At 29.1% G+C, this 15554-nt stretch overlaps 1 protein-coding gene across 2 annotated transcripts in view; it reads right to left on the bottom strand.

Annotated features, from left to right (window-relative positions):
- Positions 1-15554, bottom strand: part of LOC142326148 (luciferin 4-monooxygenase-like) — a 65312-nt gene that overhangs the window by 33814 nt on the left and 15944 nt on the right. For both annotated transcript variants that reach the window (XM_075368377.1, XM_075368367.1), the window contains exons 2-3: positions 11436-11643; positions 3529-3874 (exon numbers count right to left, since the gene is read on the bottom strand). In XM_075368377.1, the coding sequence (XP_075224492.1) occupies positions 3529-3874; positions 11436-11643 (554 nt within the window). The remainder of the gene's footprint in view (positions 1-3528; positions 3875-11435; positions 11644-15554) is intronic.

The following is a 15554-nucleotide window of genomic DNA, read 5'->3' as shown; positions in this document are numbered from 1 at the left end:
AGTAAAATTTACTTATTGGTATTTCTATCTTGAAAATTGTTTTCCAATTTATAGACCAGTGTAGTTTTTGGTAATTTAATCCTTGCATTATTTTATAAATTTTAGAAAGCATAAAAATATATAGATTGGTTTTATCATCCACAGACTGGACATAATTATTATAAATGCTTACCATACAATAGGATTTTCAGTAACTTCCCGCCCTTCTAACAAAAAAAAGGCATTGGTTTCATTAATATTCTGCTAATAATGACCAAAATAATAGAACTCAAAAATTGATTCTACCTATTCAATCACATCTAATATGATTCTGTTTAAAATTTAAAAAAGAAAACAGATATGTAGACAGAAACCTCAGCTACATATCATATCAAACTATCATTAAAAAAATTTATGCTAAAAAAATTACATGACTTGATTTTTGCAATAATGATCCAACAATCTACAGTATGAAATCATGTGGATTAACCATAATAATCTCTACAGCAAACATTTTAAAACAACCAGTTTGCAATGTTGAGAAACAAATGTCCACTGTATATTCTACTAAATCGCCTACCCTAAAATACAAGGCTTATCAGTAGATGGCTCGTACAATTGTTAGCTAATTAAAATACAGCATGTATATATACTCAAAATCTTAATAAACCAAATTGCTTGAAACAACAGATTCAGAAATAATAACATGGAACAAAAATTGACAACACAATAAAAAAAATTAAAGTAACCTAGTAAACAAAGTTAAAAAATAATTTATTTTAACTTAACATATTAAAAAAAATTTATCCTGATTAAGCAACATTTAAATTAAACTGGTACTAACCAAGAAATAAATACAGCAAAGTTAATAAGTAGGTAGTATGCGTTCAAACTAAATGAAAATGAATATATAATTTCCTTGCAATTCACCTGTACGTTTATGTATGACAATCAGGCTTTCAATCTTTTCTTATTGAAGGGCAAAATAACATAACAAGTTAACAAACTGATACAATTCAGAAATAACTTTCACTATGAAATGATAGAATACATTTTTCACCTTTGATTCCATTTTTGCTGACCATTGACTCCCCAGGTTTTTTTACCTTTACCAAGATCTTCAGGCTTGAAAGCCCAGATTTATGCCAAAACCGACATATTTACCCTTTTAACAGTTAGACAGAAATTTCAAACCACTTTATGGACTGTAAAACCTATCTAGGAATTAAACATTAATTTTAAGCACAATTGGTGTTGATAAAATGCAACTTGAAGTTTATAAAAAAAATAATAAAAAATGAACTAAAAAAACACAGATGGAATACAGATTCACAAAACAAAATTAAGCAAATTTTAAGTATCTATAAATCGTAGTTTATGCCCAGATTTACTTCAGAAGCAGATTCTGTAGAAAATGAATGGATAACATAAAAGAAAATAATTAAGGCAAGAAAGGAAGTTTTAGGCTGGTAACAATTAGTAGATTATTAGAAGTGATATATAAACCAAATTTACTTTGAGAAACAAACAAAAAAACTGGGAAAGCAGAAAATCAGCACTTAAGAATTGCAATTAAAAATTAAAGAGCACTAAATGAAGTTTGGTTGAAAGTAAAATATTATAAGCAAGAACTTTCATAGAAAATGAATTTTGCATATTACAAAAAGAATATTATCATAGAGTAAGAGATAATAAACAAGAGATAAACCCTTAAAAATTAAAACACACAACTGTCAAAAAAAAAACAATGCTGACAAACAATTGCTCTTTTTGTTCTAATTTGGTTACATCGTGATTTTGTATTATACTAAAAAATACCTTTGAATTTTTAGAATCAGAAGATTGGTTACAAAGATATAACAATATTTCCGAATATCCATGATCTGTTAGATCAAGAGTATATATGATGCCTGCAAAAGTTAGCCTTCAACCTATTAACAAATACCCAGTTTGATTTTTGAAATTAAAGATATTATAAGAGCACCCCATTGGACCTTCCAAAACAGTGCTGCACAAGCATCCCGTCCATTACCAGATGATAGTGATGATTGGTCTAGCCTCGCACAAGGTGCTCACATCATCTCACCACTCTAGCCCCACATGCATCCCTACGGAAAGCCAATTATTATTGAACAGACATTTTTCAAGTTTATTTAACATTATTTTATTTAACATAAATTTAATTCTATTATTTTTTAAATACTATCCATTCAATTGATTCAAATCATTCAGTTCAAATCCAGCTAACACAATGATAGAAACTCAGAGTTCAAAGTTCATTAATTCAATAATTAAAGTTTGAGATTCAACCGGCAAATTTCCACTACTAAATATATATTTACATATAAAATAAATACATATATAAATATAATACATATTTACATAGCCTATGACACTCCCAGTAACATAAGGATTCCAACATGGGGTCATACATCTAAATTGGTTCAACCATTGAGCTGGTACAGTGGAACAAACATACATACACCCTAAATATATTACACCTCGGGGTGCTCCGATGATGCATTCGGGACCCTCAGGTGTGTTTGGGGGACGCGGAGGTTTGCTGGGCCCGTGGAACGCGGGTTCCGCAACCTAGAGTAGGACGTGGGACGGGCAGCCCTCTAGCTGAAGGGTGTAGCGGCCGTCCAGAAGGGATGGCTACTGCATCTTGATGAGGCTTGTGGGACCCCGATGGGACGCCCTAGGAGAGGGCAAGACAGGGGGGTAGACGACCGCCACGACACCCTGAAGTGATTGTGTTAAAGCTTAACGGCGAGGACCGGTCACTTCGGGGGTGTTAAAAAAAAGGATTAAAAAAAAAAAAAAAAATATATTACACCTGTTTTTGGGCAGTCATGTAAAAAGGAATAAGACTACTTTTTGAATTAATTAAAAAACAAATTCTTTAAATATTAGTATGGATTGTGTAGCATCTTATAAAACTTAAAAAATAGAACCAAACAAAAAAGTTATTAAAAAATTATTTTAAAAACGCTAGTAAAAACCTTAACAACTAAGAATTTTATAAATTTTATTACACACATATCTATTTCATGTATAAAGAGTAAAAAAATTAGTGTAATTAAAGAAGGAAACAAAATTTCTAATTTTCTAGTGATATGTCACAGAACCCCAGCAGCATTCTCTTACATGGAAATGACTGTAGGGGCTTCATTATCACTACATAGTATATTAAAAAAAAATGTTCAAACTGGTATACTCAATAAAACCTTGTGAGACTTTGATGATAGATTATTAAGAAATTATTAAATATCTGAAAACCGTGTAAAGCAAATAATTATTATAAGTCTAAAACTGTCAGTTACTACACTACAATTTTGCTGTGAGACCTTTTCTTGTTTTGTATAGGTATAACTATATGAATACAATAATGGATTCACTTCTGTAACAAAGAAATTTATAAAATTTCTCTTCTCAAAATTTAGCACATATTTGGTTTATGAGAATAAATTCTGTCTACACTATTATATATATATATATATATATATATATATATATATATATATATATATATGATATTATACTCACTTTGCTCCTCTGATGAATGTTTCCAAGTTAGCACATGATAATTTAACACCTTTTGGTAAACCTGTAGTACCACTAGAGCATAATACAACAGCAGTTTGAAGATGTGAATCAAATTCTTCAGGTTTAAAATCATCTATTCGAATTAATGGGTGTAATGGTTTGATAAGATTAGAAAACATGATAATTTTATAATTAAAATTATACTCAGGTACTGAGCTATCACTAATTAGAACCAGTTCTGTAATAAAATGACATCTTTTGACAGCAGCGATAACTGTTGGTAATGTTTGTTCAGAACAGAATAAGTATTTTGGTCTAGTTATTTTTAAACTGTGAATAAGCTCATCTGAAACAAAAAGTTTATTACACAAGATAGTTTTTTAAAGTGGATTCAATCATTAATTTACAAAACAAAAAAAATAAATAATAATAATGAATTTGATTTAAAAAAAAAAAATATTGTTATTTAATTTTTTCTCAAACTTTTCTCATTGGCAGATCATTATAAAAGTTGTTGATCTACATGTAAACTATTGTACAGTTCCTATAACTATAATGTTGGCCTGTTGATCACTTCCTGATTTTCCACATAGACATATGAAAATACATGCTGAAGTCTGCACAAAAGTTGTGTAATTAGAATTTGTGTACTAACACCTGATTAAACCAAGTGATTTTCTACCAAAAACATAAAAAAACTGTAATACATTTAAGAACTATATTCATAAATGTATGTATAAAAATTACATTTTACATTTATTTTTATTAATAATTATGTTGCTTACTTTTTAACATAAACAACTTTTTATATAAGAACTTATATTGAAAATATTTTTTTTGAACAGTAATTTCAATTGCAATTATCATTTTTTAAGTAGACATTTTCTATTAACATTTATCATAATATAATGTATTTATAATTATAAAAAAATAAACATACCACAAAGAAGAAAACCCCCATTCTTTACCCAAATCATAAATTAATCAATATTAATGCTCGTATACTGTAAATGAGTGTAGATATGTTATTATAAGCATTTTACTAGCTTTAAAAAATATCATTAAATACTATAAATATGTCTGTCAAATCTAGTAATGCATTTGAAATAATCAGTACAATGCTCCACATATGGTTGTGTTTCTGTTCATTTGTTATTTAAAATAACTAAACTCTATCTTAATTTTTCATCACCAGTGTTTTTTATCGAACTGAGGTAACTTGTAATTTTTATTACTGATGTTTTATTGACAATACTCAATAGCATTTTCTATATTCAGTACTTGCTGTTGCAAACTGGAGTCAATATCTTGGCATCTAAAACACATCAAAACAAGCCTAACATCATCCAAACTCATCCAGAAATTGGTGGCAGAAATTTTGATTCAGTTTCTTTGTCTTCTTCACTATCTTCATTACCATAGGCGATGATACTTTCAATGAAACTATCATCAGAAAATTCAGCTGCTGTAGATAATTCATACATCAGCTTTTGAAAACTTGTTATGAAATAAATGTATACTGAAATAAATTATTTCAGATACATAGCACATTAAATTGTTTAATCCATTCGTTGTGTGACAACTGTCACTTCCATCTTCTTCAGAAACTGATTTCTGCATAATAAGATTGGCATGCTAAAATAAGTGTTTTATTGTTTCAACTAAAAAACCAGGTCTTTTATGAATGAAGATGGCATGATACAAATTAAATATTATTTTATCATTTTCTGAATCTTCGATGAGGTGAAGCAGCACTTTTCTTCTCTAATGACCTTTAACAACACTCTGGCTTATTATTCCATTAACTGCAGTAAACTTGTAGTATTAGTAAGTAAAATGACAATTTTAATTGTATGGCTGCACAAATATCTGGATGTGCTACACAAGTTACATACAAGTAAAAGAATCTTTATTTTTTTATTTCACCATTTCTTTCTCATATTTTTTTTCTTTGAAGATCAAAGTAATTCCAAAACTGTTTTAGCTTACCCAAGTATGAGACTACTGTGTAATTATGCATCATGTTACCTTGCTGTATACCACTCTAATTATAAATTCTCTGCTACTTTTTCTAAAATGTACTTTTCTTCAGAAAAAAATAAAAATCATTATAGCTGTTACTATGCAGTTACTCTTGTCCCCAAAGGCTCTAGACCCCTATCTGCTAAAATAAAAGAATACAAATATGGTTCATTTAAACTGTTTTTTAAAAATGTGTTTAATTTTATAATAAATAAAGATTCAGAGTAATGACCAAGAAGAAATACAGTCCCTCTTGCCTCGCAAGGGCCTCAGGCCACTAGTCACCTCCCAATTGAAAAATTAAAGATTTATTACATCCAATTTTTTTTTTCTCAAATTGTGTCAAACTTCAGAATAAATTACAAAAGTTAATGACATCAAAGTGAATCAGGCCTTCTTTTCCAATGGGCATCTACCCCCCCCCCCAAACTTTAAATAAACAAAAAATATTCTATTTTGATTTTTCAAATTTTTTTTTCAAAATGTGTTCAACAATTAGAAAAATTAAAATGCACAATGGTGTTAAAAGATTCAGGTCACATTTCTCCCCATGAGCTGCAAGGCCTAAGTAGGCGAGGCCATCATAAGCATTCAATTAATTAATTTTTTTTAAAAACTCAAATCAACAGTCTTCTTTGACAAGATCAATTAATATGTGTGTTTTTTCTTTTCTAAAAAATTTCATATATATATATATATGTAAGTGGACACTACGGGGAGGATTTTTTGAAATTTCAAATTTAATGGGTTAAAATGGAGTAACAATGAAATTTTCTACTGTTTTTAATTTCTCCTTATTAAATGTAAATATCAACTTGATTTTTGATGTGAGTAATCTTCATATGAATATCTAACAATCAATTTCTAGATTTTTTAAATTCCAAATTTAAAGGATTAAAATGAATTTTTGAATTTTGTTTGAAACTCTAGAAATTTCTTTAATTTCTGGGTAAAAAATAATAATATCAACTTGATTTTTGGTATGTGTCATCTTCATGTGAACATCTAAAAACCAATTTCTAGATTTTTTTAAATTCGACCTTGAAAGGGATAAAGAAAAAAATTATGGACAATGTTTGCAAATTTTCCCCATTTCTGAATAAATTAAACAAGATGTTCAATAGATCTGGGCATACAAATACTCTTCAGATAAATATCTAAAAACAGTTTTAGATTTTGATTTTTTAAGGGGTGCGACAGTGTGCAGCGTGGCGGCTCAACCAAGACAGCCACCACCACTGTTACTGTATGTGCGATGCCGCTGGCTGCACCTGTCTTCGGTTGCTTAATAAAAAAACATAAAATAAAATAAATTGACCACAACGGAAAACACAAGTAACACAAGCAAGCAACTAACACAGTGATGCTGGTTGCAGATATAGGTGATGCTAGTTGCAAATAGGAATGCTAGTATGTAGATATTTTGATTATTCAAATAATAATAACAGATTTTCTTTGTGCATATATATATATATATATATATATATATATATATATATATATATATAATAATGGCAACAGTTTTTCAAGTACATTTGAAAAAAGAGTACTGGAAGATAAGAAAATAACAAATGAGAAGGAAATAAAATTATGTGGTCCTTAGGCAGCCATAACAAAAGAAGAAGAAGAATAGCAATAGTTTAAATGGAAATTACACTAAGACACCCTAACATCTGAAATAAATATATATATATAAATCGTTAAATTTAAAAAAAATAATCAATAAATATTCTAATCCGCTATTTATTTTTATAAGTTTTTTAAAATATATATATAATTATAATAATGTATTATAAAATTTAGTAACATCAAAGTTATATTGGGATAAAATAAAACTAACTTGTCCAGTAAAGATAACACAACACAACCTTTGAAGAGTAAAATAAAAAGTGAAAATCAGTTATGAATTTTTTTATGTCTAAACCCTGGAATTACTGAAGTGATTCAAGGCCAGAGGTGGCCTTGAGTCATGCTTCTGTACATGCTAAACTTTAATATATTTGTTAAATCTATAATATTGTTACATACTATGTACAATAATACTTTAATAATTGATCCTACAAATTACAACTAAATTTCCTTTACTTTTATTCACCTAATTAATTTATCTAACTTGCTAATAGGGCATAATTTAATTATAATCATTATATTTTAAGAATCAAATAATAAAATTCAATCTCACATCAATAATCAATAATAAAATTGAAATCTTACATCAATAAAATTATCTCTTAATTTTGAGGTTTTTGGTTTTACACAATCAAATAATTAAGGCCCACTCACTCAAAGTGTGCTGAAAAAATATGGTAGGTAGGATAATTGTGGTTTTTTTTTATTAGTAGTCCATTACATAAGCAGTTGAATCTTTTTTATTGTTATTTTTCCACAGCATATTAATTTCTGTATCTCAGTAGATTGTTTGACGATATGGAAAATGATAAAATATTAACATTAATTGAGTTTCTTAATAAAAATTGTCCAATCACCAATATCATCGTGAATAAAAAATAATTGCTAGACTAGCTGCAGTACTAAATATTAAACAACTGTTGTAAAAAAGTATGCCCAATTATAATTATGGAAGAACAAAACTTATGGGATTTCAAACTGAAACCCAATTGTGAAGTAACAACTGAGATGAGTATATAATAACAAGAAGGGTTTTATGATTTACTAGGAGAGGAGATAGAAAATAAATTAATGATTGTACATGATAATAAAATTTTAGAATTTACAGAAGGGAATGATAGTGAAAAATAACAAAACTAATTAAAGAAGTAAGCATGTTTTATTTGAAAAAATCTCTTTATAGTCAATAGATAAAGAATTCAAAATGGTTGAGAAAGATTTGAAATAATTTCAAATGAAGACTTTGAAAGCAATTCTGTCAAAAATTTTGGTGAAAATGGAGATTGCTTTGGCATTATACATAGAAAAGAGGATTTTTAGAAAACAACAGTAACCATTAATTTATTTTTTTTTAACAATAACTTTTACTGCACGTACTTTTCTGGTTTTTAAAACAATACAAAAATTTATGGTTTGATTTTTGTAACATTACTTCAATTACCACCAACTTTTGAATTAAAGGATAACAAACAGTAAAGTCCATTGTTGTAATACATTATGGAGGTAATTTTTAGTCTGTACCAAATCCCAAATTTTGTATAAGCTAAAGTCTTAGTTTACATTTACAAAGAAGTTTATAAATATACTCTCTTTGTATAACATATTATATAACATATTAAATGTATATAAGTTCACCTCCAACATAAATTAAGGAACTACTATACTTTTATGTATTTATTTATTTTTTATCCTTTTCAACCAACAGATACATTGTAGTAGATGTGCCAATCAACTAGCCAACACTCTTAGATTGGTAACATAAAGTATGTCACATTACAGCCACTGTTAGAAATGGCAGGAATCTTTTAGTTTAGTAAATGAATATTTTCCTTCAAGGCAATACAATCACTTTAACAAAACAGCTGATAACAAAGTTTTTATACTTTCCTGGAATTGGTAGTTTATTTTTATGCAGTGGAAAAAGAATGATACATGAAACAATTTTAAAAATAAAAAAAAATTGATATTTAATTGGCTCTCCCCACCACCAATATGTTCCCAAAATATTTTTTCAGGCCTTGTGTTACTAATATGCTTAGGAAGTCATAACACAAAATTTGGTTAGAAAATATGCAATAAATAAACGGTAGCTTTTTCTATTTTTGAAGAAGGGGAGAATTTGGGTGCAAAATCTTTTTTTTAATGGTAAAATAAGCATGTACACATGGACTGTATTGGGGTTATGTTTGTAAAAGTTTGTGAAAATTGACCCCAAAGAAACTATCTGCCTCACCCCCTGCAGATATAATGTTTTTTATATTTTTTTTTTTTTGGTGAAAAACACTTCAAGTTATCATCACCCGGGCCAAAAAATTAACAAAAAAGCCCCTTCTCGGATATTAAAATATTAATAAAACAAGGTTAAAACTAAGATAACAAGACTAAAATTAAAATAATAATAATAAAAACATAACCATTAGGATAAAATACGAATATGTAACATGAATAACAAAATAAAATCAAAATTTATGATCATTAAATCTTATGAAGTATACTGATACTTCTTAGAAGTAACAATACCCAGTCTAATATATTCTAATCATTTTCTAGGATGAGACAAATATCCCTTGGTAATTTAATTTAAATTTGCAAGGTAAGGTTGCCCTGGAGATAATGACCCCAAACTTTTGCCAACAAATTGCCCCTCATATATGACATATATGAATTTCTGTGCCAAATTTCATCAAAATCAGTTTATCCACTCAGAAGTTATTAAGCTTATACATTCACACATATGTAAATATGTGTGTATGTTTTCCCCTTCTATTGTTTTTGGGGGTCCTTGGATCATGAAACGTTGAGAAATACATAAAAAATCTGACCAATTACCATACTTTTTTTCTGGCAGCATAGCTCTAGAGCTAACATGCCGATAAGGTAAAACAAATATTATCATACAAAGAATAACTAAGTTAGCCTTCATTCCAACAATATCCACCTTTACTTGTCTTCTGAAAATAAAAACACTAACAGTGTAAAAATATAAATGCATGTTTACAATTTTTCACTTAATACACTTCAAGTGCTACAATAACATAGCCAATATTGAAGCAAAGACTCATCCAACCACATAATTTTAACTGATTTTTGTTTCTGTTTCTGTTTTTGATAACTTGGTTAATATTGATAAGAATTTAAATTCAATGACAAACAAATGAATCATGGAAATTTTTTATTTTTATTTTTTATTTACATAAAATATTTTTAAAAATAACAACTCATGAGGAAAAAATTTAAAAATTGCTAATCTGTTTATTGGACATTTATGAACACAATATAATCTCTTTTTTAAATTCTTGGATGAAAGAGAGATAAGAATAATAGGAATTTCATCTAAATTTATTGAACTGCTTTTTAAAACACGTCACATGCTGTATGCCAGACACTCTATGGTGAGAGTGATAGTATATCAGCCTTTCATTCGGAGATCCCAGGTTTGAATCCCAGTCAGGCATAGCATTTTTGACATACTACAAAATAAATTTCCATATATCACGCACAAGCTTCAAGCTAATGTGATGATATCATCAGGCCAAAAAAAAAAGTAAAAGACTAAAATTATTCGTAATTTAGTAACTCACTTTTCCATTAACAATATATTAAATATTTAGTAAAAAATCATAAAATTTATAATCTTATTAGACATTCATTAATAGCTGTGCACTGACTTCCCCTTCAGTTATCATAGGTTTTTTTTTTAAATAAGAAAGACTGAAAAATGTCATTCTGGTAAATGGTGAAAAAGAAATGTCAAAGAAAAAGTAGAAGTTACACACATATATTTGGTGGTATATTTCACCAAATTTGTGTGATAGCAGGAAATCAAAGCCCCTGATCCACTTAACATATGTTATTACAATAAAAGATTACTTGTCAGTCAAAATTATTGACACTGTAAACTCTAATATTAAACTAAGCATATTTTCTTTAATAAATTAAAGAGCTAACAACAGAAACATCTGAACTAGATCTGTACACATAGAATAAATATGATACCAATTTTTTGTAAAATTTGAATATTTCAGTCTTGAATTTGCAGGTAAATATTAGTAAATTATGTATATTAAAGAGTAACTTAGCATATGCAGATATGAAAATATAAAATTAATTTCAATATGTTTAAGTAGAGAAGTGGTGTTGGGTGTCCTATAAATCAAAAAGTACCAGTTCTTTTTATTCATCAAATAGCATTATATTACAAAACAAATTTGTTCACGTACTTCTATTCAATATCAAATAGAGAAAATTGTTTTTACCTGTAGTATATGCTGGATTAAGTGGACTACATACAACACCAATATAAAGGGTAGCAAAAAGAGGTATTGCATACTCTAATCTATTTTCACAACATATGGTGATGACATCTCCGCTTTTTAATCCTTTTAATTTTAAATTTTGAGCCAAATTACAGCTTAAATGAAGAACATCATTATGTGTCTGACTCTTCCCAGTAACTGCATCAATCTGAAAAAAGAAAACAGACAAATACTAAATTTATAAACATAACTTTAACAACATCATTAAAATCACCACTAACTGATTTATTTGTTTTTTTCTTAACTAATTTACCATCATTAAAAATGGCTATAAGTATATGTAAAGTGTATTACCAAGTTCTCCTGGGACTTTCATAACCTATTCTAATCATGAAAATAATGGGAAAAGTTCATATAAACAAATATATGTCCTAATATACTTAGAATCCTAATATAGTTACAGCTAGTCATAAGCTAGTTATATCTTAGTTATAGCTAGTGAAAAGTTTCACTTGGATTACAGTTACCCCAGTGAAATGAGATTATACTGAAATTAAGGGACAGAATTAGTGGTTTCCTATGGTTTTTGATCTGAAAAATCAAATAAAATAGATTCCAGAACTGTATCTTCAGAAGTTTTTGAAAAATCTGGCCTGAAAACAAATAAATTGGGGTAAAAACCCTGTTTTTTTTATGTTTGATATACAATAAATTTGTTAAAAATGTAATAAATACATAAAACGTTTAAACAAAACTTGAAGAGAATTTAATTTGTAAACAAATGGTGTATGATAATTAGAATAAAACAAACAAAAGTAGAAAAAAATTTGAACTTTATTTAGAACAGTACATTAGACCAAAATACATTATACACACAAGTTTATAATAAATGTTAAAAAATGAGCCCACCATTTTCAGCATATTTCTTGGCACATTTCTGTACTACTTTTATTCCTCTTTTTTAGTTCTTTAGTGCTGACTTTAAGCTGCTCAGCCGTGCATCAGTAATGCAAACAATTAATTCCTCACAAGAATGTATTTTTGTTTTCTATACAATAGGTGAAGTGAATAAAAAGGAATTTATGCTATCACTATGGTATTTCTAAGTTGCAACTACCTTTGGCATGAATAAAAGCAAATTAAAACTATCCCTCTATTAGTTACAACTTTGTTTTTCTGAAAAGGTGGATAAAGTGAAGATACAACTTCATTATTTCAGAGTCTAAGGTATGGCATACTACACTTTGTCAGCAATCTTTGATAAGGAAATGTTTGTGCATATAATAGAGGGAAAACCATGTTATACATTCAAACTTGTTTGAATGGAGAAAGAAGGAAAGAAGAAAGAAGTTATGAAAGGAAAGGAGAAAGAAGTTATGAGTAGATGCAAGGAACTGATGTGTTTCCAGACTGAAAGAATTGATTTTCTAACTTCAGAAACTAGTCAAATAATGATGAAACTCAGAGAAAAGCACCTATCCCAAGATATCACATGGAGATAATCATATGTTATACTGCTAATACTGGATTTCAGAGTGGATTGACAGAAGTCTTTGGAGTAGACCGATCAACAGTGTGTAAAAGTATTAATAATGTTATAAGTCATATTATTGAAAATGCTCATAACTGGACTCATTTTCCCAGCATAGCACAATAAATGAATAATGAAATGTTACTGTGGCAAATGCAATGTCATTTACAAACTGCTGATGAATTAGATTGCACCATATAAATATGAAAAAACCATCAATGTTCAGGGACAAATATATTAATCACAAGGCTTATGCCAGTGTAAATATTCAGGCAACATGTGATGAAGAGGAAACGTTTACAAGCATTTGCATCAAGTGGCCTGACTCTGTGTAAAAATATGGAGTAGCAATATTCAGGACATAATCCCTCAATATGACACCACAACTGCTTATATGCTAATCGACTTTGGCTATGGTATAATCTCCATGGCCAATCATGCCATTTAAGACACCTGAAGGCATCATTAAACATTGATTTAAAAGCGAACATGCTGAAAAAAGTCATAATAGAGTATTTGGTCATCTCAAACAAAGGTTCCCAATCCTTGGTAATTGCGTGTGAGTATCACTAGAAAGGGTACCAAAACTAATAATGAGCTGCGTTGTGCTTCACAATATCATCAAACATCTTATTTGATTTCAAGGACTTGGATGAAGGTAGAGAGGAAGATGAGTTCCATAAAGAGGAAGTTGGCAGACAGATACATGAAAATAATGCGACAAACTTTTATAGAAAACAGAAGCAGCAGAATATATTACATTTTATTTAATTTATGTATTGTTACTGTAAAGAATTTAATATTTTGTAATTCGTAATGTTATATGTTGCATGTTGAATCTAAATCTATTGCTTAGAATACATACTGTATTGCCTCAATTGCAGTACAATCTGTTTAAAATCATGATTACCGGTTTCTACAAAATAATAAAAATATAAAAAATTAAAATTAAATTCTGATATTTAGCAACAACTAGCTACTTTACTAGTTAGCCTGTTGACATCCCATTGCAGTCATGGCACAGTACTTGGTGCTGCGCTGGTGATGTCAATCTTCTGGTTGTCAACTAGGCCTGTTTACAACTATTAGGTCTGAAAACTGCTATAGATAGGTACAGGGCCTAGCTGTACTTGCGGCCAGCATGGTAACAGCAGCTAAGCTAGTAACCATGTGCACATCCAGACCAGTGCAAGTTGTACTGGCCTGCGCTTCTATTTTTTATTTCATTATTTTTTTGAAGGGAAATGAAAAGGATATAACACATACAGTTATTTATGATTTTATTTTAAATTTTCAAACAAATAAACATCTGAGGTTATGACAGTTTTTTTGTAAGTGTAGATTTTATTCAGTTTCTCCAATTCTTTTTTCTCTTTCTCAATCTGGATTTTCTGCAGTTCAAACTGTTGCAACAAGACCAGCCTCTGCAGTTGATAAGTCTTTAGTTTCTTTATTTTTGTAGGATATCATCTTCTTCATACTGGGTCTCAGATAAGACTTTGCAATGTCATATTCATCTGTTGTATAACTTAAAAAGTAAACTTATTAATTGAAGATGTTGTAGGGTAGCTGTGTTCATCATTGCTATTAGACACAAAGCTGTTATATTTGGTTCATTGTGATACCCAAATGGAAATACCTCAAGGCACTTAGTGAAAACTGGATTTTCTGTTTCACCTAATACTAATAAAAACATGTTTTCCCAATTTTTATGTTGGATCTTTTTGTTACTCGTTGGTTTTTATCTGTTTTCATTTTTATTTTGGTCTTCATGTTTTGTATGTAGCATTTTCTTCATATGGGCTTCAGAGATTTCAGTCTCTGGGGATATATGCTACATACACCTTCCCATGCCTTCTCTTTTCCATTAATAATTTTTGGCTCTCTTAACTTTTCCACAACACTGGGTGTTCTGCAAGTCATTTGATGAATCATCATCCCCTTCATCTTCACTTGACGACATATTAAAATAAGATAAGTGTTCTAGAACATTAAAGAAACTTCCTCTTATGAGCTAAGACTGACATGAAGGGAGGGGCAGTGCGAGGTAGGAGGCAGAGGAAACAATGAAAAAGTTGTACCATGAATGATATTGCTGCACTATAGTTATAACTACTGGTAGTTGTATTTTCAGTTTTACCGGATACCACTCCTGCATAGATAAAAACTACCTTACATGTAGTGTTTGTTTATTCACTTTGATTTGACTCAAAACTACACCCTAGATCAGGGGTTGGCAACATGACACCCTCAATGAAATTTTTATACACCCTCATTATATTACACATCTACTAAGCCCAATAACCGTATCAGCGTCGTACATGTATAAGACAATATAACTGCGCAATCTCGGTGTCAGCAAATACGACACACTTGCTACTTAGCTCGTAGGAATATTCTCGCTTCTGATAAATTTGTATGTTACTGTATTCGAGTGGTACATATTTTGAGTGTTATTATTATTAACTATATTTTATTATTTATGTATTATTAGTACATAAATAATAAAATGTTGTGTGTATCACACAACATAGTCGCACTTTTCACTATCAAATACATATATTACTGGTTAAATAGATTTTATAAAT

Source organism: Lycorma delicatula, chromosome 1 (genome assembly GCF_047948215.1).
Source record: "Lycorma delicatula isolate Av1 chromosome 1, ASM4794821v1, whole genome shotgun sequence".
NCBI classification, from domain to species: domain Eukaryota; kingdom Metazoa; phylum Arthropoda; class Insecta; order Hemiptera; family Fulgoridae; genus Lycorma; species Lycorma delicatula.
The sequence above is the reverse complement of the archived record's forward strand: the minus strand, read 5'-3'. Positions and strand labels throughout refer to the sequence as shown.